Source organism: Nestor notabilis, unplaced genomic scaffold, assembly GCF_000696875.1.
Source record: "Nestor notabilis isolate BGI_N333 unplaced genomic scaffold, ASM69687v1 scaffold32928, whole genome shotgun sequence".
NCBI classification, from domain to species: domain Eukaryota; kingdom Metazoa; phylum Chordata; class Aves; order Psittaciformes; family Psittacidae; genus Nestor; species Nestor notabilis.
The window spans coordinates 1548-26861 of NW_009940209.1; the positions used below are offsets into that span (position 1 = coordinate 1548).

Genomic DNA, 25314 nt, shown 5'->3' on the forward strand with positions numbered 1-25314 from the left:
AACCAACTCTAAACCCAGGACACTGGTTGTCCCCAAGTGACCCTAGTGAGTGATGAGGCAGGCACCGTATGCACTTACTTCCTCTACTCCTTCATACAGAAGGCAAACCTTTCAGGCAGTTGCACACTACATCCTCCCTTCACCTCTGGAAGTCGTCTTCTCATTTTTACTCGTAAGAACCCCTGTCCTAACAATCACATGCAGATCTAGTTCAGCTCTGCACAAGTCTCCCAGTGGCTGTACAAACCAGGCACACAGGCCGGTTCTACAAAGTGACACAGCAAAGTTTGCCTACAAACCCTTTTTACACATTTACTACATACACAAAGGGAATGTGTCCATCCACTGCAAACATATGGGTTTATTCCCCAAGCCAGTGCTTCGTGTCATGGAGCAACCAAAGGGACTGATGACTACCAATACACTTTAACATTACAAGAAAACTCTGCTTCTACACAATTTCTCTGCGAGAAAGGCAAATTATTTGACCAAACATTGACAGTAAGTTGCTTTCTTCTTAATAAGCACTGGAACTCAAGCTGCCATCCCTTATAGAAAGAAGCAGGTCACAGAAGTTTTCTATAATCTTATCTGCTCATACCAATACTTTTACTAAGGCACAGAAATCAGTCAGACCTTGTAGCGCTCCTTTTGTCTTCCTCTGAAATCAGGAGCCACACAAAATCAGCATAACTCATACGGCCTTCCTTTTGAACTTCATTGCCTCTGAAAGATACATGAAGAAAAATAATAAACAAACCAACCCCAAAACCAAACCACCAGGCTCCTAATACTCAGGATATTATCAAACACATTTTTCAAAGGCCCCAAATCATTGGTAAGAGAAAATGGGGCATGGTCACCCATTTATCCTGTACTCCCTGCCCCTTGCAGCCCATCCCTGTGTGCTTCCCCACTTGCTGCCTTGCTGTCACTGCAGAGCAGAGGCTCATCTACCACATCCGCTCTCACAAGTGCTAGGCTGCTTAGTTTTCAAAGACTTTAAAGCAGGGCTCTCCAGCTATCTGCAGGGCGCAAACACACAGTGCTTCCACGTTCCCTCCTGCTATTCCCAGCTTGTCCTACAAAGAGGTCTATAGGTGGTCATCCTATGGGATTTTTGTATTTATTTTCTTAAGGTACTCTGAAGTCTCACTCCATTTTCAGGGAGCTGCAGCACCATGTTGGAAACCATTCTGATCAGTGGGGACTTCTGAGTGTATCTTGCATTTCTAATCAGCCTGGCAGAAGTTCCCTTTGCTTCCATCCCCAGACAGTATGATATTCCTCACCTCACCACAGCACTGCTGAATATTCGCTCAATAATCCGGTTTGATAAAGCTGGAAACAAAGAAAACACAGAGAAAACGAAGCTACGGGTCACAGGAGTAACTACAGTCAGTTGTTTATGCTGAATCCACACGAAGACACTTCCCCCTGCTAAAAGAATGCTCTATCTACGCTGTCTAACCACTTCATGGTCTTTTTTTTAATCAGCGTTTCGTGAAAAACAAAGATAATTCTTGCAGTGTATCCTTTGTATCCTCCCAAACACCGTATCTTCCTACAGATATGGCAACTGTGTTATCTGGATTCTTGGACATGGGCAGTGTTGTTACTCCTACTTCACTGCAGTAGAATTTGCCAAATAAGCAAATCCTGCTGGTACAAGGAGACTATTGCAGAGTGTATTGCAAAAGAAATTCAGTTACCAAGCAAAAACCATACATTAAATCCCTACAAAACACTTCTTAGCAGAGCACAAGCTGTGGCAATCCTGCTACAGGGAAGGACAATGGAAAACAAGCACTGGTCTAGGTGAATGGGAAGGCTTTGCCATCCAGGAAATGTGTGCTATAGATTGTTATGGCAGAGACACACCAGCCAAGCAGCAAGCAAGTCTTGAGCACTGGTCTTACCCTCCTAGACTGCCGACTCCCTTTCTTTAGACCCCTACCTTAGCTCCTTCTACATGTTATACATCACTCCTTTAGTCCTAGAACACTTCTGACACACCAGCCAGGGAGACCCAACCTGCACCACCCCTCAGACTCCTCAGTATAGTGCTGACAGGCTGCTGTAGCATTGCACTGATGTATTCTCCCCTTCACCCTGCCCACAGCACCCCTCCTCTCTTTAGCTCCCCAGTGCACAGCGCTCTCAAGCTTCCTGTGCAACAAATACTTCACCCTCACACTCCAGCCTCCCAGCAGAGACCAAGTTTCCCATATCAGTTATCCCAAGTCAGGCACTCCTCCATCCTCACCCCATCCAGCCCTATTATCAATGCTCCCGACCCCTGTGACTGCCACACTCACCCAGAAACCCTGTGGCCTTCCCATAAATGTCTGCACTAAGAACACATGGGCCACGACACCACTCTGACATGCACACACCTACAGCATTGTCATTCTCACACCCCTTTGCTTCTTTCTTACTTCAGCCCACTAGGATCTTGTCTTGTAGAAAGCGTCCCCATCCCCAGAGCTCCAGCAACGCCTGACAGCTTGTCACACCTCCAAATCCCTGTAGCCCTACACACTGCAACACATTACCACACACTTCACCTTTCCTGCCTCCTCCTGTCACACGCGTCCAAACAACTTATCTCCCAAATCTGATTCTCTGTCCCTAGACCTACTTTCCAAAAAAATGCAGCTACCACACAAAGAATCCAAGAAAGCTTTGTCTTCAGGATTAAAGATGCTCATCAATAGCTCAAGCACTTGTCCAAGACATTATATCCTAAGTCTTAACAGCTTCACTGGACTCTGGAGTACTTCTCATGCACAATCAGACTGTACTTCATCAGTCTTTGAAGTTCATACAGGCTTGTTCTTGTCCCTACTTCCAAGTTCCTGAAAAATCCTTAATAAATAGTAAGCAAGCTTCAAGACATTCTATTAGCTTGCCCTTCTAGCAGTGGCCCACACATGAACAGAAGCTGCCTGTCTCATGCAGAAAATAACACATACTGCATGTCTCTATGTCTAAGCCCCTAAAACTGGCTCTGTAAATCAGCATTTGTGTAAGAAATGAATGGCTCCGTTTAGATTTGAGGCATCAAATCAACCAAATTAAAGCTAGACTTTACTCTTTTAGTGGGAACATTCTATTTTCATCCATCCCCTTATCCCACCACAGCTTGCAGGCAGCATACCTTGATCACTGTACCTAGCCAGATCCTTCTGGCTGATGTAAAGATCATGGTCAGTGTCCAGCTCCCAGAATTTACAGTATATAACATAGAAGTGCTCATAGGAGAAATAATCTGTGATCTGATTTATGTCATCCTCTTCTTCCAAAAGAGCAAGAGTCTGAAAGAGTACAAATAAAGTGGGAAGTTAAACCTAGACAAAAAGGCAGTTCAGCAGCTGAAGTCCTACCACATATGAGGAAGTTGGGTGAACACAGCTCCAAGAGCTAATCCAGTAACGGCAGCCTTTCTCCCCTATAGGAGATTTTGCTGCTGCATTCCTTAAGCACTTGTAGAGCATGTGGCTTGGTTATCCTGGTTAGCATATACATATATACACACATATATATATCTCCACAATATTTCTGCCACTCCTGTGAACAATTTCTGCTAATTTTCAGCTAGTGTGAAGATTGAGGCAGAGGAATAAGAACACAACTGCTGTCTCAGCTGGGATCCAGTATTTGTGGAGCATTTCTGACCTGCACCAGAGACTCTTACAGCCACTTACAACAGCAAGTCCATAGTTATCCACAGGAACTGAAATCTATCTTTACATATCACACATCCTTGCCTGAACCCCAAAGGGCAAAATCTTGCTCCAGACTTGTGCCTGGACTGGCAAAGGAGGGATGGATCCCAAACAGATCAAACCAATCATACTGATTTTCCTGGGCTGATGCTGACAGGTTTAACTTTGAAGCTTAGACAGATTTCCAGCCATGACATCTGTGAACATGGCTTGTTAGGAGACATTTAAAGACAACGTCCTTGTTTCATTCCCGCTTCACATCAATATCTGCCTTTCCTTCTGACATGAGGGTACTGCATGTTTACCAGTGCCAGCTCCCTGCTTGCCTTTCTCCTATGCAGAGGACACCAGACAGCCTTTTCTATCTAATAAATTATGGCTGCAGGAATGTGAAAAAGCTAACAGACCCAAGTGAGCTGTAAGCCTGTCCTCCCTTCACAGCCCCTCAGAAGGGAGGAGGTGAAATACAGCCTAAGAGCTATCCCAGGGAGGGAGTTGTGTCTCTGAGCAGGCAGGCTTAGTGGCCCTCCTATCCATAGCCAGAAAAACAGATGCTGTGCTACATGTAGGTACTGATAGTTGAACATCAGCTTTCTGTCACCTTGACATTCAAGGAACCCAACTGAGTCTCAACAAAACTCTCACATCCTGCTATCCACAAGGTTCAGTAAGGTTCCAGGCACTACCAGATGTGCTGTTCTGACTTGCTGACTCTCAAGTCTAAAAACCTCTGATCAGCCACTCACTAGTCTCTTCAGATTCCTCACTGGTCTCTCAATTTCTCTGCAGATGATAATCACTTGGGGAGGTTTTTCAATAACTGATTTTTTTCTTTTCTTTTATAACTCATGCCAAAATATGCAATTTACACATACAGCAAAGAGCTGCCCAAGCAAAATTAAGGTCCTCTAGCTGAACTTCCCTGCAGTAGGAGATGAAAGACACAGTAGATATGCAAGGAGAAAAATTGGAAGAGTGCATAAAGGGACAAAATGAGCGAGTAAAGATGCAGGATCAGTTGGGAAGATTTCTTTATAACAGAGGTTAGGAAGGAACTACCATCAGAGAGCTTAGCCTGGCATGAGACAATTCAAGGGAGCACTTATTTTTTCATTAGCTGATGTGATTAGCAGGGCAGATGATGTCTGAGGAGTGTGAATTCATGCGTGAGGTTTATGAGGAAGACAGCACGCTACAGCTGGAAAGGAGAACAGGATGCAGTAGGGAAGTCTCACTGCTTTAGCCGAGTCCTTAACCTTTCAGCCTAAGGACTTTTAGGCTGGGCTGAAGTTCAGCAGCCTTAGACAGTTTTAACCTGGTACTCTCTTGGAAAAAATACACAGAAAACAGATATCCAAATCCTAAAACATCTGCCCGACATAACACCACATCGCAGGGATTGTAACAAGAACTAAGCTTCATTTATTAACTTTTCTGAAGGAGTCTACTGCAGAAGTAGAAATCTGCTCCTGAGACGCACAGTTTTGCAATTGCACAACACAACATACCTGACCAACTGTCAAGTGAGCCGATTGCTGGCTGGGAGTCAGGAAATTGGCTGTTCTACCCCCACACCTAGTGTAAGCAATCCAGCAGCTATTCCTGGCTGCTCAATGAGCCACTTAAAAATAGGTGCACTGCTGTGTCTTGCTTCTCTTCCTCTCTGGCTGGGTCAGAAGCCAAGAGTCAATCTGCTTGATGTAGGTTTAGAGTGGGTGCACAGTCACCCCTGACCTTCCATCAGTGCACTCCTGGCTACTCCAGTCAAAGAGTCACAGACTGGTTTGGGTTGGAAGGGACAATAAAGCTCATTCAATTCCAACCCACTGCCATGGGCAGGGACACCTTCCACTAGAGCAGGTTGCTCCAAGCCCCTGTGTCCAACCTGGCCTTGAACACTGCCAGGGATGGGGCAGCCACAGCTTCTCTGGGCACCCTGTGCCGGCGTATCACTGCCCTCACGGGGAAGAACTTCTGCCTAATGTTTAATCTAGATCTACCCTCTGTCAGTTTAATGGCATTCTCCCTTGTCCTATTACTACATGCTCGTGCAAGAAGTCCCTCCCCGGATTTCTTGTCAGCCCCTTCAGGTATTAGAAGGCTGAAATAAAGTCTCCCCAGAACCTCCTCTTCAGGCTGAAGAAGCTGCCTCAGCCCTGCTGGTCTTCTCTCACCTCAACTCAGACACAACTCCTCCACCAGCTCCAGCTATCTCCTGGCACTGAGCATTCAACCTACATCACTATAATCCAGGCACAGCTCCCTTGCTATACAGTACACAGCTATAGGAACAAAGGTATGATACATTCCAGATCTCATTCAGGCAGAAACCAACATACTTGCAAGAAGTTGCTTTTCCTCAGCTCTGTTAGAGTGATCTTCCCAGACCAGGATCGATTGACTGTGTAGAATATTCTCTGTATAACCTGTAACACATGAACAGTGCACTTGAAGTCAGCTCCTGAAATACACCAGTTTGGGAACATAAATGCAGAAACTTTATTTTGTTTATTCACTATCCTAAGAGGATTTCTTTCTAAAAGTCATTTTGTGATTTTTTTTTGTAGGTACTACTATCTGTAAGTCACCATAGAGACTGAAAAGAACATTTGCTTCTGAAACAGTATTTTGACTTGGCAAATATTTTCACTGAGCCTAGTTCACACCTTTGAGCGTGCAGATGCATTATTTATGTCAGGGAATATATTCAAAGTGCTAACAAATCAGTTTGAAACAGTTTTTCAGGTTTTAGGCAGTGTAGCTTGCATGGATCTCAACTGAGTGTTCTGCACAAGGGGAAAAAAATAAAAAATTAGGACTTTTGAAGAGGAAACGGGACATGTAAATGAAAGCCTCAATTGATGTCTGACCTATTGTGTCTGTAACAATGTCTCATCCTCTCTGTGGCTCCAGTGAAAGTAAGCAATAGGGATTATCTGTCTGCATTTATCTTAGGTAGGTGTCAACCTCATTTGTCTCCTTCACTGATCTGCCTCTGGTGAAAGTAAAAAGCATGGGGGGAAATGCAGAGACTTCTGGGAACCCAAGAGAAACAGTTCACAGCCTGGGTCAGTACACTCCCAGGCACCTAAGGAAAGTAAGCTGAACCCTTCCTAGCCCGCTCTTTGTTAGCTTGCCAAATATCATCACAGTGGGGAAAAAGTAAACGTGTGATCAAGCATAGGTAAGAATAAACTTAACAGGCGAATCAACAATGAATATATACAACAAGAAAAGTTAGAAATAGAATTGATTAGACTATCAGCACTGAAAGCTTTGGAATATAATTCTTGTCAACGAAATCAAATACAAACAAGCCTTTGATGTCTCCGATATCAAGTTGACATACTAATCTAAAGTCTTGGTAAACCTTAATAATGCATGCTTTTCCAACATGAAAATTAACTGTACATAACATTATAGAGATTAAGCCAGTTAAATTAAATGGGATGGATTTGTTTCATAGCTACAACTAGCTTTGAGTGGGCAATGACCATTTAAGGGTCATGGTTTGACCCAGTCACACAAGTGCTGGTTCTTAGTCCAGAACAGATCTGGAACCAAGTATGCTTTGGGATACACAGATCAGTGATCCAGTAAATGTTGATGAGCACAAATAATTTTTGAGACCAACAAGAATGATTTGAGGGCTTAAAATGTTTCCTGAAGAGAATTAATACGTTAAAATTAGCTGAACGTGACACCTATTGGTAACTATCCTGGTCCTTGAAAGCCTACATGTGGAGATACGGGATAGCAAGAGGACTTTTTGGTCTCATGAAATATATAACTAGAAGCTGTGATCGGCTTAATTCAGACAGATAAGAGTGTATTACTTTTACACTGCCATTGATTAACCACTGGGACCACTCCTAAAGAAACAGTGCAGACTTTCACTCCAGACATCAAAGATGGATGTCCTTCTAGAGTTAAGTATCAATTCAATTAAAAACAAACCAACCAACTTAACTAGAGGAGTCATTGAGTAATGTTCTATGGCCTGTGTAATACAAGAGGTCAGACTAGTAACCACAATGATCTTTTCTGGTCTTAAGCACAATAAAAAGAATTGTATGCTTGTTTCTTCTTAAATGCCTCTGGCAGATCCTGCCATTCTGGACTGTATTTTTGTACTTTGGCCTTTACTTCCAGATTGCACAAGACCTCAGAGACTGAAGTGAGTCTCACCCCATATTATCACACCTGACAACGTTGCAGCTATTCTTCAAGATCCATCATTTTCACACCATTTCAAGGACTCAAAAATAACTTCAAGAATCAGAAGAAGGACACCTAACCAGCATTATTCTTTTCCTCTGCCTTCAGGAAACTAAAAGACAAAATATCCCCATCTGTGACATGTAGGAAACTGTTCCTCTATCTCTTTTCATCTTTCACCATGGTAAGTGACTCAGTGCATGCTTTATTATTGAAATAATGGTCCAGTTTCAACTGATAGTACATAGTGTATGTTTCAGTAAAAATGTCAATACCTCTCTTCTCCAGGTTGTGGAAACTAAGCTGTCAAAAAAAGCATTTGGGAAACATCTTAGAACATAGTTACACAGCCTGAGGTGATTTGCAGCATTCAAGCCAGTTACACCTTACTGAAAGCCAGAAGGGGCTTCATTTTTCCCAGCATGAAAGATTATTTATTCTAAATTCAGTACAACAGCCTTTGGAAGGGCGAACCCTTTCCTATTTGACCATTATCCTCATGTAATCTACATCCAGGAACCAATCTATTGATAGGCCAGTTCTAGGTATTTCCCCAATTTTCCCATCAAAGAACAAAAGCAATACCACTTCTGGAAAGAGCCACAAAACTTTATTAAACCCTCCCCTTACACATTCACATTGGTAATACTGCATAAACCAAAACATTTTTCAACAAGCAATATGTTTTGCCAAGCTGGTTTTAGTTGACGCAGCTTTTCAACAACAGCATGCAGTGCTAACTCAGAGCCTCATCTGAACATTCTGGGAAACAGTCACATTTTAAAGATTTGCCAATAAATGCCATGTGATATTCTGCACTGTCTCCACCAGCTTCAGGAGTTGGTCTCTGTTGAAAGAAACACAAGTAGCTTAGTACACTGGCAATACAACAGCTCACAGATACTGATACAGGTAAATTACAGCCTATTGTATCGAAAAGGCACCTTTAAAGGGTGCAGAGGTAGGCAAAAAGAAATATGTATACACATCTTACCCATAGCAGACTGCAAGCTTATTCTCCAAGTGATTTCAACCACATGATGCTGTATCCAGCAATGGACACAAAAGTCTCCTTACAGCCCTCCTCTGTAACACAAAAATAAAATTACACTCTTGCACTGACAGCAAATATAGCATTCTGTCAGTGTAAGTAGGTATAAGGCACTCTACCTTGAAGGGATCAACAGGATCCAAGTAGTCTCAAAATCCAAGGACAAAGCTGTTTCCTTCATTACCTCCTGGTGGAAATACTGAATTTTGTTACATTGAAGAGACAGAAGTGCCACTGTCTGTAAAAGGAGATGTGAGAAATGGGAACTCCTGGTATCAGAGGAGAGCCACTGCTGCAGTGGGTCAAGTAATGCCTCTACAGATGGCAACATCCTGACCCAACAGACCATGTGTCTCCCAGTGTCTTGACTCTGCTCCAATTCAGTGATCTGCCCGAGGCCAAACGCTCTGAGCTCAGAAGGAATCTGTCTGTCAGCACAGACACCAGAACAGCACTGGCCTGCCAATGTGAGAAGTCTAAAGGACATCACAGCTTTGTAAGATTTGCTGCTACCCACATTCAACTCCAATTCAACCACAAGCTTCCTGGCTGCATGGGAGCAAGCCTAGGAAGCCACCTTTGTCAGAGTATTGTGCGTAAGGGTGCCTGAAGACTCCAACTGAAGTAAAAAAGCACAGTGGAGAGACAAGCAGAATCCAGAAGCACTGAGGAGCTTCACACAGTCATTAATGGTCTGGTTTTGAGACTGCTTTGTGGTGGTCACACGAGACCTTGGCCAGGCACAAGGGAAATTGTGGAAAAGGAGAGGAAAGAAAAAGTGTTGCTGTTTTCAGTAGCAGCCTGCACTTCAGTTATCTTGAAGTGGAACCTCAGCTTCACACAGCTGGTCTCCCAGACCAGAACACATACTGTATCCCAATGAGGTCCAAAAAGTGCAGCAAGGGTGATGGTGTAGGGGATTACTCTACAAAGACATTTGTTTCTTGCCTTTATTCCCTCCTTTAGACCCTGAAGAATACAGGAAACAGCATGTGACTTGAGAAGACGAAAGGCAGATGTACAAAACTTTCTTTGTCATCAGCAAACAGGCAGCAACAGGACATTGTATCATGACCTGCTCACCAGCAAAAAACAACTGGTTGATACTGCAGCCAGAAACTAGTGTTAGTATGATCTTATACCTCTCAGCTCTCACCTTTACTTTAAACAACACGTATCAGGGTACATGTGCCACAGGTACCTTCCACTTACCTGTTCATGTGCCTCTAATCCCCTTCCCATTGTTATACCCATTCTGGCCAGTTACTACGCTTAATGTATCTGTTTTACCTTGCTCCATAGGGACTAAGTATGTTGATAATATACAGATGTTCAGTCAGGTTCAAATGTATCTAAAACACTTAGAATTTATTCTTGTCACACATTTACATGAAACATTAGTGTGATGGTTCAAGGTTAACCCAGAGCAACAGTGTTCTTCCACCATCAGCACTTTAAATGAGAGGAACAAGCCTGTGTCTGCCAGTAATCTCTCAGCTGTCAGTACATGGTGCAGCTGGCCCCCATGCAGACCTCAAAGCAAACAGAAGCTTTAAGCTCTAGAACTCTGTTGGGATACAGCTCCCATCAGATCTGTCATTTATATGTTTTATCCAGGTTTATACCCAACATGAGACAGGCTAAAGGCTTAAAAAAAAGTGTAACTTACTCAGTAAAGCACCAGTCTAACTGCTGACTGCAAGGCTGGAACAAAGGTACAGAACAAAGCCCAACAACAAACAGCAGTCGTGAAACCTCAAAGGCTCAGAAAGATTTGATAGGCTTTCTGTCAAGAGCAAGGGGCAGGACACTGGTCAGTAGACCCCTGAACGCAATGGATACTTCGTACCATGGAACAATCACAGATTCTTCATGCCTAACTGACAGAGATCTTCAAGCATATGGACTTCAATGTCTTTGCAGCCCAGTAGAATTAGGGGTAACTCAGCAGCTCTCACAGACCAGAGGAGGATATCTCATTTTCCTTCATCAGGATTAAAGTCCAAAAAAGTTGATTTTATGGATTTGCTTAAGACCAGAGAATCATTATTAAACCTTTTGAATAACCTCTTGTACACACAGGCAGATTAATTTTTCCTTTGGAAGTAGTTCCTCACATAACTCATTGCCAATAATATTAAAAACACCTTTAAAAAACCAACAACAACCTAAGGGTTCACTGATGGAAACAGTGACAAATCACAAAGGGAGGGTTGGTATCACAGGAGATCAAAGAAGCCAGCCTACCGTTGTAATATACCGGGAATGGAACTCCGGTGCATCCTTCAGGAACGTCAGGCCAGGATGTGTTTCCACCACATCCTGCAAGATAAGACCAAATAAAATGAAATAGGTTTTCTCCTCCTTTTAATGTTTAGAAGTTACTGGGTTTACAAACCAATACTTCTGCTTACTTTTGAAACTCTATTTGCAGCATTAACAGTAAAACCAAAATGACATCTTTTATCTATAACCTTCTAGTATTATAAAGTAGAATACATTTTCTGGGCAATACGCACCTGTTGGGCCATTTTGATTTACTTAAGGACAGAAAAACAAAGGAAGAGAGTTAGTGAGTAGATGAAAACTCATTTTCATTGCATGAGACAAAAAATTAGTTAGTTGACCATGCAACTATCTCCTTCCCAAGATCTCTTTTTTTCCTCCATTCACTGAAGATAAACATTTTTTAGAGCTACGTATCAGAAATAAACATTCCTTTAAAGGTTGAGAAAGTTACCTTTTATGTTCTCCACAACAGTGAAAGCTCTTGTGAGCCTCAGAATGCATACAGATATGCTTTTCCAACCTAAACTACTGCAGAAATGCCTCTTTCTCAAGATCAGCTTTTGTAAGTCAAATACATGACCAAAGCCATAGAGAAACTGCTCAGGTCCTGAATGAATCAGTTCAGATCCTGTATGCATCAATGTCTGTGTAATTTCTATGTCTGACTCATCCACCCTTTAAAAAAGTGTTCAAAGTCTTGCCTTTACACAGCAAAGGGATAGAGCAGACACAGTGCCCTTAGGGGTGCGATATGACCAAATTCTGACCAGTCTAACTTGATGTCTAATATGCTGGTGTAATATTTCTAGTCTCTGGTTGACTGACAAACAAGATTATACATGCCTTTGATTGCACCAGTAACTAAAAATCAAGAGCTGCCATCAATCAGGAAAGGCAGTGTGCCCAGTGGAAAAAAGATAAAAGGAACATGAGAAAATTTACCCATCACAGTCCTGGTTTTGAGACACAGAAATACTCAGTGCAGACAAAATCTTTCCCCAGAGCAGCATCACCAAAGAGGTTTTGTACAGAGGGCAACACAATGTGAGAAACCTACAGATATGTGGGAGAGCTCAGAAAAAGTATCAACAGATGATCTATAAAGAAACCTATCCAGAACCTACCTAAATAGCCATAAATAATTAAAGAATGATACTTTGCTTTATTAGAAGTATCTCATGTGAATAAGAGGAAAAGAAATTAAATCGGGATGCACACACTTAGCTTGAATATTAGGAAACAATAAATCTGCCATGAGACTTGTGCACTAGCAGTTTAAAGGCATATACAGAACAATCGGAACTGCAAAAAATTCAGAGATTTCCACATATCGTAACTGAGAGTCTTACCAGACAAATTCAATTATAATGGTCTTATCAAGCAACTTTTTACAACTTTCCTGATAAGCTTTTATGTTGAGCTTGACTAGCAACAGCACCATGCATTTTCTCCAGTAACCACCTAGAGAAATGGGGCAATTCTCAGCCTGGTTACCGGACACTGGTAAATATTAATCTTAAGAAGAAACAAGAGACTAAATAAAGCTTTGACAATCTTCAGTGACTATAGCAAGACATGTAGTTGGTTGGCACTTTTGCAAAACAGTCCACTTAAAATGCTAATTTCTATTTCATCAAGAATAAACCCTACCCAAGTGTTGTTCAAAGCAAAGGTCTGCAGCTCCTTTGTACAGATTTAAAGGCATGAAAATGAAGTAGTTACAAAATAAACACAGCTTGCTTCCCTATCGATTCACTGCTGAGCTGTTGCAGGTACCTGAAGCAGTGGGATGAAGTCCTCCTGTTCTAGGTAGTCACAGCTGGGCTTCGCTAAAAGAGATGTGAATCTGGATGCATCATCATGGCAGTTACACAGGATTCTATGAGAGAGAGAGAGAAAGAGTTACTCCAACCACACGGGAGTACTTCACAGGGCAATCACAGAGTACAGATTGATTATGAAGTGCCTTATCACATGTTTGGAAGGTGTCCCTGCCCGTGGCAAGGGGGTTGGAACTAGATGATCTTTAAGGTCCCTTCCAAACCAAACTATTCTATGATTCTTTGTTACACCATACTTCTACACTGTGAATGATGCAAAATTGACCTCAAACTACCAGCACCCATTTTCTTCAATATCTTTCAGCAGCACCAAGGTACTTCCACCCAGTGCAGCTTTTTTCATCTTATCACTGCAGTGGTAAACAAGGTAACTGAAGACTCTTCTTACTTTGATTCCACAGCATCATCATAAGTAACCTGACTTTTAAAAATGCTGCATTCTAGCAATTATAGTGAGAAAAGCATACAAAACTTAAGAGAATACAGAAGAGGGGCATGAACACAGCGTGCAAATATCTGAAGGATGTGAAAATCAGAGAAGCAAAAATATGTGGTATCATACATGAGGGATTAATTAAGAGTAATTGGAGGAACCTAAGGAAGGAAAAAATGTTGGCTGTGTCAAGGAAAACTTACTGATCACAGTCACCCCTAACATTTTTGAAATTTTGCCAGGGTAACTAGAAGCTGTTTTGACAATATTATCACAGGAAATACATTGGGAACCCAGGGTTAAAGGCTACTTCAAGAATCTGAAGAGCAAACCATTAAGTAAAAAATTAGGACTCTCTCTAGATAGGAGATGTAGACATTTTTCAGGTGTTTCACAAAGACTGAATCGTCATGGAGGGAAGAAAAGGTCAGGCAAAAGAGTAAGCCTGCTCCATCTCACAGCTCTGACTTCAAGCACAGAGCTCTCAATCTCAAAAAGAAGCCAACGACAATGGTATGTGCAAGTGGCTGTCAAACCCCAAAGATTTATGACATAGCATGCTTGAGGAAAGTAGTAACTACTAAAGCTCCCAGAGTTTTCACCTATATGATGCTTCTTGATTTTACATTCGTTCTTCCTCTCCTAGAACATTATCACATGCCACCTCTTCCCATTCCCAAACGGCACTCAGTGCATTAATGTAGCAGCACACACATAAGGCCTGAGTGAAATATATCCAAAATCCACTGACATCTATCAGCTATCCCCAAATAGTGACTTATTTCTAGAGAGCATGTTAATATATTTTATATGCTAACTAGACTAAAACATCTCATCATCTATACAATTGCTTCAAAGTTTGTTGACGCAGCATGGAAATAAGTGTTCAGGGAGATTTGGAGAAGGAAACTTAGGCCAAGGGAGAGTTTTAAACCATTTATTTTCTTCTAAAGAAGAGACAGTGATTTGAGAAGTCTGGTGGAAAGAGAAGGGGGTGAGGGGTAAGGGGAAGAAGAAAGACTTTTATGGCAGGCTGTTCTTATTCCAGAAAGAGAATTCTGCATTTGCTATACTCACTTTCTCCACATAGATACAAAAGAGTGTACAGATACACATCCTGTCCTTTCTCCTCCTGATGCATTGAACATAGGTGCTTTCCAGTAGAGTGGGCAGCCACAGATCTGTAATAAAACACCAGAAGAAAGAGGAATACAAAAACAATCACCAGAAGAGCTTGCTTGTTTACACACCTAATTCACCATCAACCCTTTTACATAAGGGAAAGGAAGTGGTAATGACATACAGGTTAATCAAAAAGCTATTTACTGTATGCCACGGTTCAGAATCCAACAAAAACTTTCTGCCTTTTTAAGTAACTAAGAAAAATGTCCTGTAAGGCTAGGAAATGGATCAGAGACTATCAAGCTCTTAAGCTCTGGCTGTTTAGCAAGATACCCTGCACAGTGGGGAAAAACAGGCACCTCCTTCCAGAAGGACACTCATATCAGCTACCTCACTGACCTGCCTTAGAAAAGGATGACCCATTCTTGGTCATCTTGGTCTTGATAAGCTGACTTATTGACAGCAAGGAAATTTCAATTCTGATTACAGACAATTAATGATTAAATGCCTGAAGGTGAAAATTCACGTAGTTTTCAGTGCAGTGCCTTCCACCCAGAACAGCCCATTTACTTTCTGCGGTTTTCTTTTTGTAGCTGGTTCTCCTGCACTTCTTTCAGAGCCTCCAAACTTGTACCATTAGCAATAATCCCACTGAACAGAAACAAGCTTTACAATAGCTAAATAGCATGAAGCGTATCCATGTAGCGACAGATGCAGAGACCAGACAGAAAGGTAGAAGTCTCTTCTACATCACCATCCTGCTTTTCTCAGTTTGAACATTACAGGCCACACACAGTTGCCTGTCTTGCCATTAAATCAGTTTCAAATGGGTTTTTTCACTCAAGCAAAGAATCTTGTTTGGTTTTTTTTTCCCCAGACATAGTTTACAAATAATTCCATTGGATTCCTTAAACAAACAAACAAACAAACAAAAACCAACCCGGTCTCTCCTTTCAGAAAAATATTCCTTCTTGGAAAACAAGTGCTCCTCTTGGCCAGAACTATCATTGCTCAATCTACAGCACCGAAGATGCATTCAGGGCAAACTGAACATATGAGATATGTCTGACAACCGCTAGTTTTATATCAGCATTACTAAAAACCATGGATGAAGGAGCGGAAAATAGAACCGCCCATCTGCATCATGCTCCCACACAAGTGCTGCATTTTGTTCCCTGAAGCCAGGAACTCATTAGCAGACTGTAGCAACTCCAAGTCTGCTGACACCTGCATTACGGATATTGAACATACACATCTCTGTGGCTGAGGGTTGACTAAGCATTTCCCTCTTCTACATCCAAGGAGGCTGTAAGTTGCAAATGGCCTTCTCAAGCAACACTGCAGGAGTATACGCAGATCCTGTCCAGATCAGCGGGACAGCTAACCACAAAGCAGGTAGCTGGCACTACCTGAAGCCACAGAGGCTGACTAAGTTTCTGCTATCTCCTGAGCAGAATGATGGAGGAACAGAAAAACAAAAATGCCATTTGTATTTAGTAAGAAATCTAAAAGAATTTTAGATTTCCATTTTGCAAACCAAAGCAAGAAAGAGCACACACCTCAGGTGTGGCAAACAGCAAACTGAGCTCATTTTTGTTTACTGTTTTCTTATTCTAAACAAAACCCTTCAGAGCAAAAGGATATTGGTTCTTTTCTCCACCAAAACTGAGAACAGCTATGAGATACTTCATTAGTTTTAGTTTCAGTCTGTCTCTCAAAAAATTAAAACCCTAGAGAATAGTTACCTTAGCAATTTTCCCCATTTCACAGATGTTTGCTTTCTCATCTTCAAACTTTGTGAAGGCTTCTTCAATCCTGGCAATGATTTCTTCATGATTAGTGCAGACATTCGGAAGTCCTTTAGGGAAGTAGAAACGTGGAATGTTTATGGACAAAGGGGTATTGCTGGTGGCTTTATTCACAGGCAGAAGAGTGCAAGAGCTAACCGCAGAGTTCAAAGAGACTGGGGGTGAAGTTCCAGATTTCTTCTCTTGTTTACTTTGAACCTGAAAAGATAATGAATAACAAACACTTTTTAACAGCATGGCATACCAAGCAGGAGGAAGTAGTTTGTGCTCCCAGTGATTGGGAAGATATTGGAAACCACCACCAATTAAATTGTAGCACAGGGATAAAAATGCACTTCTTAGGTAGCCAATAAAATGTTTCTGCAATATCAAACATAGAAAATTTAGGACACATTACATCTGCTTTTATGTAGTTTCTGTGCATTTCATGTATGTAGTCTTTTATTCTATGCCCAATGGCCCAAGACCTGATTCTGTTCAAGGTATGGAATACTGGCAAATCAATTTTTACATCAGGAATTAGGAGCAGGCAGCACAGTCTGTCATTAGGCTCCCACCTGATACAGCACACAGAGAGCTAGTGCAAAATGCAAAAGGTCTGTTTTCAACTCCAGCTGAAAAGGACCCTTTTTTGCAGGCAAAGCACCCAAAGGTATTACAGAATCGATACCTACATGATTTGGTGAGAAACAAGGAGAAAACCGGGAGCAGAAAGCAGGCCTTCTGCATGCCTGTTTGAAGGTGGTCTTTCCTCCTGTGCCTACCTCCTCTTTATTCCTTAGCTCTATGAGCCTACACTCCTCTCCTGTCTGTAATAAACATATGGCTGACATGGCGATCCTGCTAGATCACCTTTCCAATGGGTCTCTGCAACCTTCTAGTTCTAGCTATACATCAAGAACGCTCATAAAAGGCAATATTTGTATTTAAGTACATCATGAGATCCTAAAATAGCTGATTTTTCAGACAAGGGAAAGAATATTTTTTAAGAAATGTAGTCACAGTATAAGAGAGTTCAGATGCTGGCATGCCAAGGGATGACGAATTCGTACTCCCCCCTGAATACACACTGTCTTGGGAAAGGGCGACAGGCTTGCCTATTGCACAAGGGTTCAAACGCAAGAGTTGTTATTAATATAACAACAAATGTGATAAGAGGCTAATAAGGCAATAGTCAAGTAAATACAGCTGCAACTTTCAGTTTGTTTATTCTAAATGTTTCAAAACAAAATGGTTTTAGGATAAAGTAGCCAAGTGTGAGTTCACTAAATACAGAAGAATGTATACGATGAACTGACTAAACTCTCTGCCTTATTTTCCAGGAACTTGGAGCTTTTTCCTTAACACATACTGAGTATTTCAATTTACCATGGGTTTGCTTTTAGGGAAGTAAGAATTGTAAAAGCGTCCTTAAGCCCCATTTTTAACCTGCAGTTTAGAGTATATCATAACCCATTCTTCAGAGACCTGTAAAATGAGAGGTGGAAGGATATTCCTCCTGTTCATTCTGCTGCTTCACTGCTCTTTCTTTAACTGCGGAGGACTTCTTCCTTGTCCCAAATGCTGTCCCATTTCAGGAGCAGGAACACACACACATATGCCAGCCAAAGTATACTTTTTTAGTGCAACTGCTCTGTACAGAACACATTAGCCTGGAGCTTGAGTTTCTTGAAGTCCTCTTCTCCTGTGCCTTAACAACACAGGAAAAGCTGAAGATCACTTTCAGCCTTCAGGATTTCTGAGTCTATCAAGACCAGTATTCACAGTCTGTATAGCCCTCAATATTGCTCTTAACCTTTGGAGAACAAGCCCATCTGTTCCTCCTCGACATTTCCTATTTTCTCACATACTGCACATCTGTGTGTCTGATCCTGAGTGATGATGGAGCAGGCTAGCTCTGGGGCTCAAAGTATTACTAGGGCTGAAGAGGGCTGTGGGACAGGATAAGCATCAGCCTGGGTTATTCTGTCCCACAGTATGACAATGCAGGTAAGCGATCCGAAATGGTGGCAGGGGTTAAGATGGGGGAAGTTGTTCACTCATTCTGTGAACAGCAGCTCACTGGTCTAATAGAAGACAACTCTTCTCCTGGGTTCCTTTTGCTCTTCACCCCAAGTAACAAAAGCGAAACACAGACAAGCTGAATATGTCTGGGGAGGGGGAGCATGGCCTTAGAGCAGACACAGTTACATAATGGCGGCAGATGAAGATCCACACCCCTCCCATGGCTGGCTGCTTCAGAAAGGGAGGCTAAGCAAGAGGGGTGATAGAGCTCCCAAGGACTGGCCTTCTCAAGCAATCTTCATCTGACTGGGAAATAGCGGGTTAATGAATCAGACCTTGGTGAATAAGTCAAGCTAGGGATCTGACTTGGAGAACTCTCACACACCACCACTTCTGCTTTTACAATCTGCCTCCCCCGCCTGCCCTGCCTAGCTAGTGGCTTTTCCAGCCAAGACCTGACTGTACTCACTGGTTTTCACTTTCTGGATTCCAGCAGAAGGGAAATCCCTGCTGGTCTCTTACAGTACCATATTCATACAAACAACGCAAAGCTGGAACAGACAACAAGGTGCCAACTGCAGACTCTTGACTTCTATAATAGGACCTAACATCAGTTTGTCCTGAAGATCCACTTCTCAGAAACAGGTTTATTGCTCACTACTCTCTTCAATGCCCACATGCACTCCCAGTTGTCAGGACTGTGATGAACTGGAAGTGATTCAAATTTATCAAAATGGTCCACAAACCAAAAAGAAGCAAACCAACACACTGTTCTTGCCAAGGACACTACCTCTTCACTTTAACAATATATCCCCTTCCCTTAGAGTACAAGAGACCACAAGAGCATTGTGCCATTTTCTTCCTCTTCTGCATACCACATACATCCTGCTACGGCACAAGACTTGAGCTGATCATCCTGTACACAACTCATCCACTTTGCTCCAGCCTCCACCTTCTGAGAGGCAGAGCAGACACCTCCAGGTACTGCCAAAGTCAGCAACACTTGGTGTCAGCTCAAATCAACCACAGGTCAGGAGTCCAGAATCTATGTTAATTTCCTGATCCACAACACAAGCCAGGTTACATATCTGTAGGAGAGATACTGGGAATGCTGCTAAGCTTCAAAGTAAGGTGCCAGTTCAGACACATGTTTGCAGCTGACCTTCTCAATAAGACTGAGTCACTAACTCTTACTCAGTCCAAGTCAAACAAGGTAGAAGCGTTGCTTGTAGATGGCTTCTTTTCAGAACAATCTATTTCATAAATAAAAATATTTGTTTTCTTCCTTCTCATGTAAGAAATGTGCTGTCTAAAACATAAAGAGAAAACAAGCAGCAGCCAGCTCCTGAGGATCCCATTCCTTAGAACAATCTTGCAAGTGAATATTCTAGAAATGGTATAACCAGATGTCAACCACTCTGGACACAGCAGGGAGTCAATTACAACTATTTGTGGGAAACAAAACCAAGCAACCAACAACAAAGAAAGCGACACAAGGGGTAATTCTGTGGGAATTCCTTGGGGAAAAATGGGAAAAAGAAGTTTCTTATTGCAAATAGTTAACCTTAGTGCTATTTGCTTAGTGGAACACATTCCACTAACAGGGATGTGCATTTTCAGAAAGGGCAACTAGGAATGGAAGCTACAAATATGATAATAACCTTTTAGTTTCGTTACCAAAAGCTAATGGACTCTTTCTGCCAAAGAGGAAGGTGAGAGTAAAGCCCATTTTTAAATACTACTCTGTAGTAATTTACCTTAACTCTCTCTATTCACCATATCACCTTTTGCCAGTCATACAATTTATTTAGGGACAGACTGAAATAGTGACATCTGCATTATAAATAAACCAGACATAACCGCAGCCTCATTGTAGCTACACAAAGCACAGTGAGTGCCAGTCCCAACAGAAAACTCCACAGAAGGAAGCAGTATCACATCAAGTGCTCAGATACTTTCTACTCCTTCCTCCTGGCCCCAAGCTCCAACAGGATTCTAGATAATAAATCTAGCAGTTTCTTGGGGTTTTTTTCCAAACTGGATTCTGTAATCTTCTCTTCTAGGGGACAGTGACTCAGCCTGGTTTCTCGCAGTCCACAGTGCTGACTTCATGTCTCTTTCCATTTTTTTTATAGTTCCTGTCTTACTGAAGTCTGATGGTAACTGGACACAAGCCATCCTCCAAAGATCATCAGTTCTCCAAAGCTGACTTGTATCTATCACCATAGACCTTCTCTTCCTTTCCTTCCCTGAGGCCCTTTCCCATCATTGTATTTTTCTGCTGGCTTTCTCACCCATTTCTAAGGACAGGAAAAACAGCAAAGGTTCATCTGCACATGGCTCCAAACAGCCCAAGAAGGTGAGGCTCTGAGAAAATGCATTTCTGGATAGACTGCTTTCTACTATAAATTGTAAACTCTCCAGCAGAAGTAAAGCCCAATTGCCGCAAAGCAAAACATGAGAACAAACTCTACTTAAGCAACACAATCACAAAAGGATTTAGGTGAGAAACGACACAGGGCTAACTCTATGGCTAGATCAAGTTCCTCATGGCCTTATCCAGTTGAGTTTTGCAAACACAGGCCTTGCATGTCTGACAAGCATGCCTATAGATCTTACACACGCCCTTCCCACAGCTGATATGTTTCACTCCACTCTCCAAATGCTTCCCTGAAAATTCCATGGAGAAAACTACCAAGGCTAATTAATTCAGACAGGACAACAGTGGACATAAATCCCCACTCCTCTCAGAAGCTCCACTGCAGTTCTCATCTGTCCCGATTTGCAGATGACCCTTCTCTAGGGGAAGGCTACCATGATGAAAGGTCTCTCAAGCATAGAGGCTTTGACAATCTGTTCAGTTGCTTCCACCATTGTCCTGGGTTCAGCTACAGCAGTCATTTTTTCGCCTTCTTAGTAGCTGGGGCAGTGCTGTGTTTTTGACTTTCAGTCTGGGAACAATGCTGATAACACCGATGTTTTTAGTTGTTGCTAAGTAATGTTTACTCCGACCAAGGACTTTCTCAGTCTCATGCTTTGCCAGAGAGGAGGGGAAGCCGGGAGGAAGCAGAGACAGGACACCTGACCCAAACTGGCCAAAGGGGTATTCCATACCACAGCACGTCATGCCCAGTATAGAAACTGGGGGGAGTTACCCGGAAGGCCCAGATCGCTGCTCGGGTCGGGCTGGGTATCGGTCGGCGGGTGGTGAGCGGTTGTGTCCTTTTCCCTTGTTATTCCTCTTATCATTATTATTGGTAGCAGTAGTGGTTTGTATTATACCTTAGTTACTGGAGAGCTGTTATCTCAACTCGTGGGAGTTACATTCCTCCGATTCTCCTCCCCATCCCTCCGGGAGCGGGGGGAGGAAGAAAAAGGGGGGGAGTGAGCGAGCGGCTGCGTGGTTCCAAGTTGCCGGCTGGGCTTAAACCACAACAACCATAAAAGGTGCCAAGTTCTCCTCCTGAGCACAGCAATCCTAAGCACCAGTTCAGGCTGGGGACCCACTGGCTGAGCAACAGCCCCACTGAAAAAGGATGAGGGGGAAATGGTGTGCACCAGGCTGAACGTGAGCCTGCAGCACTGGCTAATTGTAAATAAGGCAAACTGTGTTAGGAGTAGGGCCAGGAGAACATGGGAAGTCACTACCTCCTCTACCTGACACTAGCGAGGTACATCTGCATTACTGTGACCAGTTTTTGGCCTTCAGAAAGGGTGGGGAGAGACTGGACAGTGATCTACAGAAGGTGAATCAGACATCTAGGGTCAGGATCACCTGGCAGGAGAGACTGAGCAGCTGGGCCTGTTTAGCCAGCAAAATGAAAGCTCAGAGACAGGCTAATCACAGACTACAGCTATCTGAAGTGCAGTTAGAGATGATGGAGCCAAACTTTGTAATGGTACATGGTATAAAAGGGGCAACAGCCACAAACTGCAGCTTGGGAGGGTTAGGCTGGAGGATGAATTTAACTGAGGGTAGTACAGGCTGCAAGAGGTCACTTGCAAGGGGTAAGGGGAACCCTTATCCTTCAGGAGTTTTCAAGACTTGGAGAAAGCCAGTGCTAACGTGACCCAGTGTTAGGAACAGTCTTCCTGCAAGTGAGATGTTGGATTAGAGGCCTCCGTTCCTACCAACACTGCTATGGGAGGCTCTGATCCTTCCACAAATAGTCCTGCAAAAGATAAGCACAAGAACTGAAATTTACAGCACTTGAGACACAGGTTTTACAATTAAACTTCTCCCTTGCCTTTCTGGCCAACATCTCGCTGTTCCACAAACTACCTATCACTCATGTCTCTGCTCCCTACAACCACCTTATTACCTTTTCTCCTTCTAGCAGTTTTTCTCTACTTAGTGAGCCCAATTACCTCCACTTTCAGCTCACCTCACACTAACACACCCAAACCACAAGGTATAGCCCCACAAGACACAAAACTTAACATCTCACTGCTGCCAAGTGGGAGAACTCCCATCTCTGTACCCCAAACGTACATTCTCACTGTGTACTAAATGCCAGATTCAGAGCTTGCCAGAACCCTCTGTGAGTCGATTTAACCCACTCAAAGGTGGAAAACAGACTTGCTGGATGATATTTTACCATGTTAGGAGCTAAGCCAGCTCACAAAAAGGCCCTTGAGGCCTGCAAGATGGGGTTAACATACAGTAGCAAGAGGGAACAAGTACTGGGACAAATATAAGAGAAAGGAAGACTACTTTTTCAGCTGCAATTGCCCACTACATTAGCTCACTTGCCTTGGATCTGCAGCCCCAGAGCAGCTATTCTTGATGCATGTAGCAGTGAAGGCGCTGTTCCTACTTCAGACCAGGCACAGGGTTTGTGTACCAAAGGCTCGTCAGGTTTTCCAGTTGGTCTACCAGGAGATCTTATCTCCCCATGCAACCCATTCCCTGATTACATCCTTAGGTGAGCAGCCCAGCTCTGGAGAGTGAACCTCACTGTGCTGCATGGTTTTTGTTAGTCTCTTCTAAATTGCTCATGGTCCACACCCAAGTTATTACTCTGCATTATTACTTCATGCAATTCTCCTCTAGGGAGTGAAAAAACATGTTCCAGAGATTAACCTCATATGTACTTTAGCCTGTCACCAGGAATCATGAAAACAAAAGCACTACAATATCCTCTGGAGCAACTTTCATAGCTGTTTCTTTGGAAAACAGCTGCACCACTTGGAATTTTAACTTTTTAACTTCCTTACTGGATCACTGATAACTTAAATATAGATGAAGCTCAAGATAGGCTGATTCCAGCATATTGTGACCCCCTGTAAATCTGGGGAGGCTACATGACCATTTGGTGTCCTAGCATAAATTATCTTTTGTCAGTTATCCCAGAGACTCAGTATAGCAGTGGTGCAGTTTCCATTTCTTTGGCTACATCTCCATGCTCTTAAGGGTCTCTTCCAACCTAAATGATTCCTTCAACCCCAGCCCAGAGATAGTAGGAAACAACACAAAGAAGCGACTTGCTGGTAAAATCACAAATGCCAAAGCCAGGTAGGCCGTTCTGTGCAGATTTGTACAGTAGAGAGCACAACCCACTAGATACAACAGAATATTGTGGTGGTTCCTCATGCAACAGGAGACATTCAGAGCAATCACAGAGCTTCTTAGAAAAACACAAAAAAGACTTCAGTGTCTTACACTACCTCTCCCTATTATTCAGTCACTGACTGCCCTTTGCTGTTAATTTTTTCCCCTTGTTTACAAAGACACTTTAACTCTGCAATCTAAGCCTGGAAGGTTTATTTTTAAACCTGCTGGTATCTAGCTGCAAATAGCTTTCTGCAAATAGACATGCCTAGAAGGGGGACAGTTTGATTCTCTGATCCAACAAAAAAAAAATACAAAAAAAATAAAGGGGGGGGGGAAGAAACGCCAAACATTCAAACCTGGGCCTGCTGGAATGACTTCAGCCTCCTCTTGAATCGAGATGGAAGAACAAAGTCACAGCCTTTCGCGAGGAAAGCTAGCTCCCCTCCCAAGTCTGGGTCCCTCCGTAGAGAACTCTCCTTGATCATCATCCTGGTCAGCTCCTAAGCAGATGTTGGCCTTTCCAGATGGAGACCACGTCAAGACCAGCACGTTGCTTTCTTGGTTTTGATTTTTACAGGCAAAAAACGCCAAGTGGCTTCAACATACTATGTCTTCTCTCTTCACAAGGACAACATCTAAAGATTTTATCTCACTCAAGTCAAAGCTCCCTTTTTTAACTGATATTCAAAGTATCTTTCAGTACCACCAGGATCTTCTGCCTTCTTGTAATAGTTTAATTGAGAAACATGATCTACAACAGAATCTATTTCCCTGCTGGCTACATGACAGACAATCTGTCCTCGGCTTGTAATAGGCCAGGGATAATATGGGAAAGGAAGCACCCACCACCACTACCAAGAGTGCTAAAATTAGATGCACTGCAGAAGTGGCTAAATATACCATCTTCCCCAATAGTTCTTACTTTATGCATGTCAGAGTTGAAACTTTAGGTGCAAACTTGCATCAGACTCAGCTAGAGTTAAACTATGTACTCTCAGCCAGGGCCTGTGCCTATATGATGCTAGCGGTTTGAGGTTCCTGCTTCTGAGGTGATGAAGCAGAGGACCAGCATTAGTTCCCACTCTAGACCAAAGGCTGCAATTTTAAAAAACCATCAATTTTTCCTTCTTGCTTGGAAAAAGCAAATGATCAAGTTTCTTTAACACCAAGCAAGCACATAAAGATGATCTTGGATAATAAGCTCAGGCATTCTAAAGCAGTTCTTAAGAAAAGGTTTCATAAGGATGCCAAAATGCATCATTCTTT

At 42.7% G+C, this 25314-nt stretch overlaps 1 protein-coding gene across 1 annotated transcript in view; it reads right to left on the minus strand.

The window, feature by feature from the left end:
* LOC104410151 (serine/threonine-protein phosphatase 2A regulatory subunit B'' subunit alpha-like) overlaps positions 1-25314 on the minus strand; it is a gene marked incomplete at its 3' end in the record, with an annotated part of 34756 nt that overhangs the window by 1175 nt on the left and 8267 nt on the right. Inside the window, exons 2-9 of the mRNA XM_010020236.1 lie at positions 16428-16688; positions 14638-14741; positions 13063-13165; positions 11245-11319; positions 6068-6154; positions 3161-3317; positions 1293-1341; positions 637-726 (exon numbers count right to left, since the gene is read on the minus strand). Of these exons, the coding sequence (XP_010018538.1) occupies positions 637-726; positions 1293-1341; positions 3161-3317; positions 6068-6154; positions 11245-11319; positions 13063-13165; positions 14638-14741; positions 16428-16688 (926 nt within the window). The remainder of the gene's footprint in view (positions 1-636; positions 727-1292; positions 1342-3160; positions 3318-6067; positions 6155-11244; positions 11320-13062; positions 13166-14637; positions 14742-16427; positions 16689-25314) is intronic.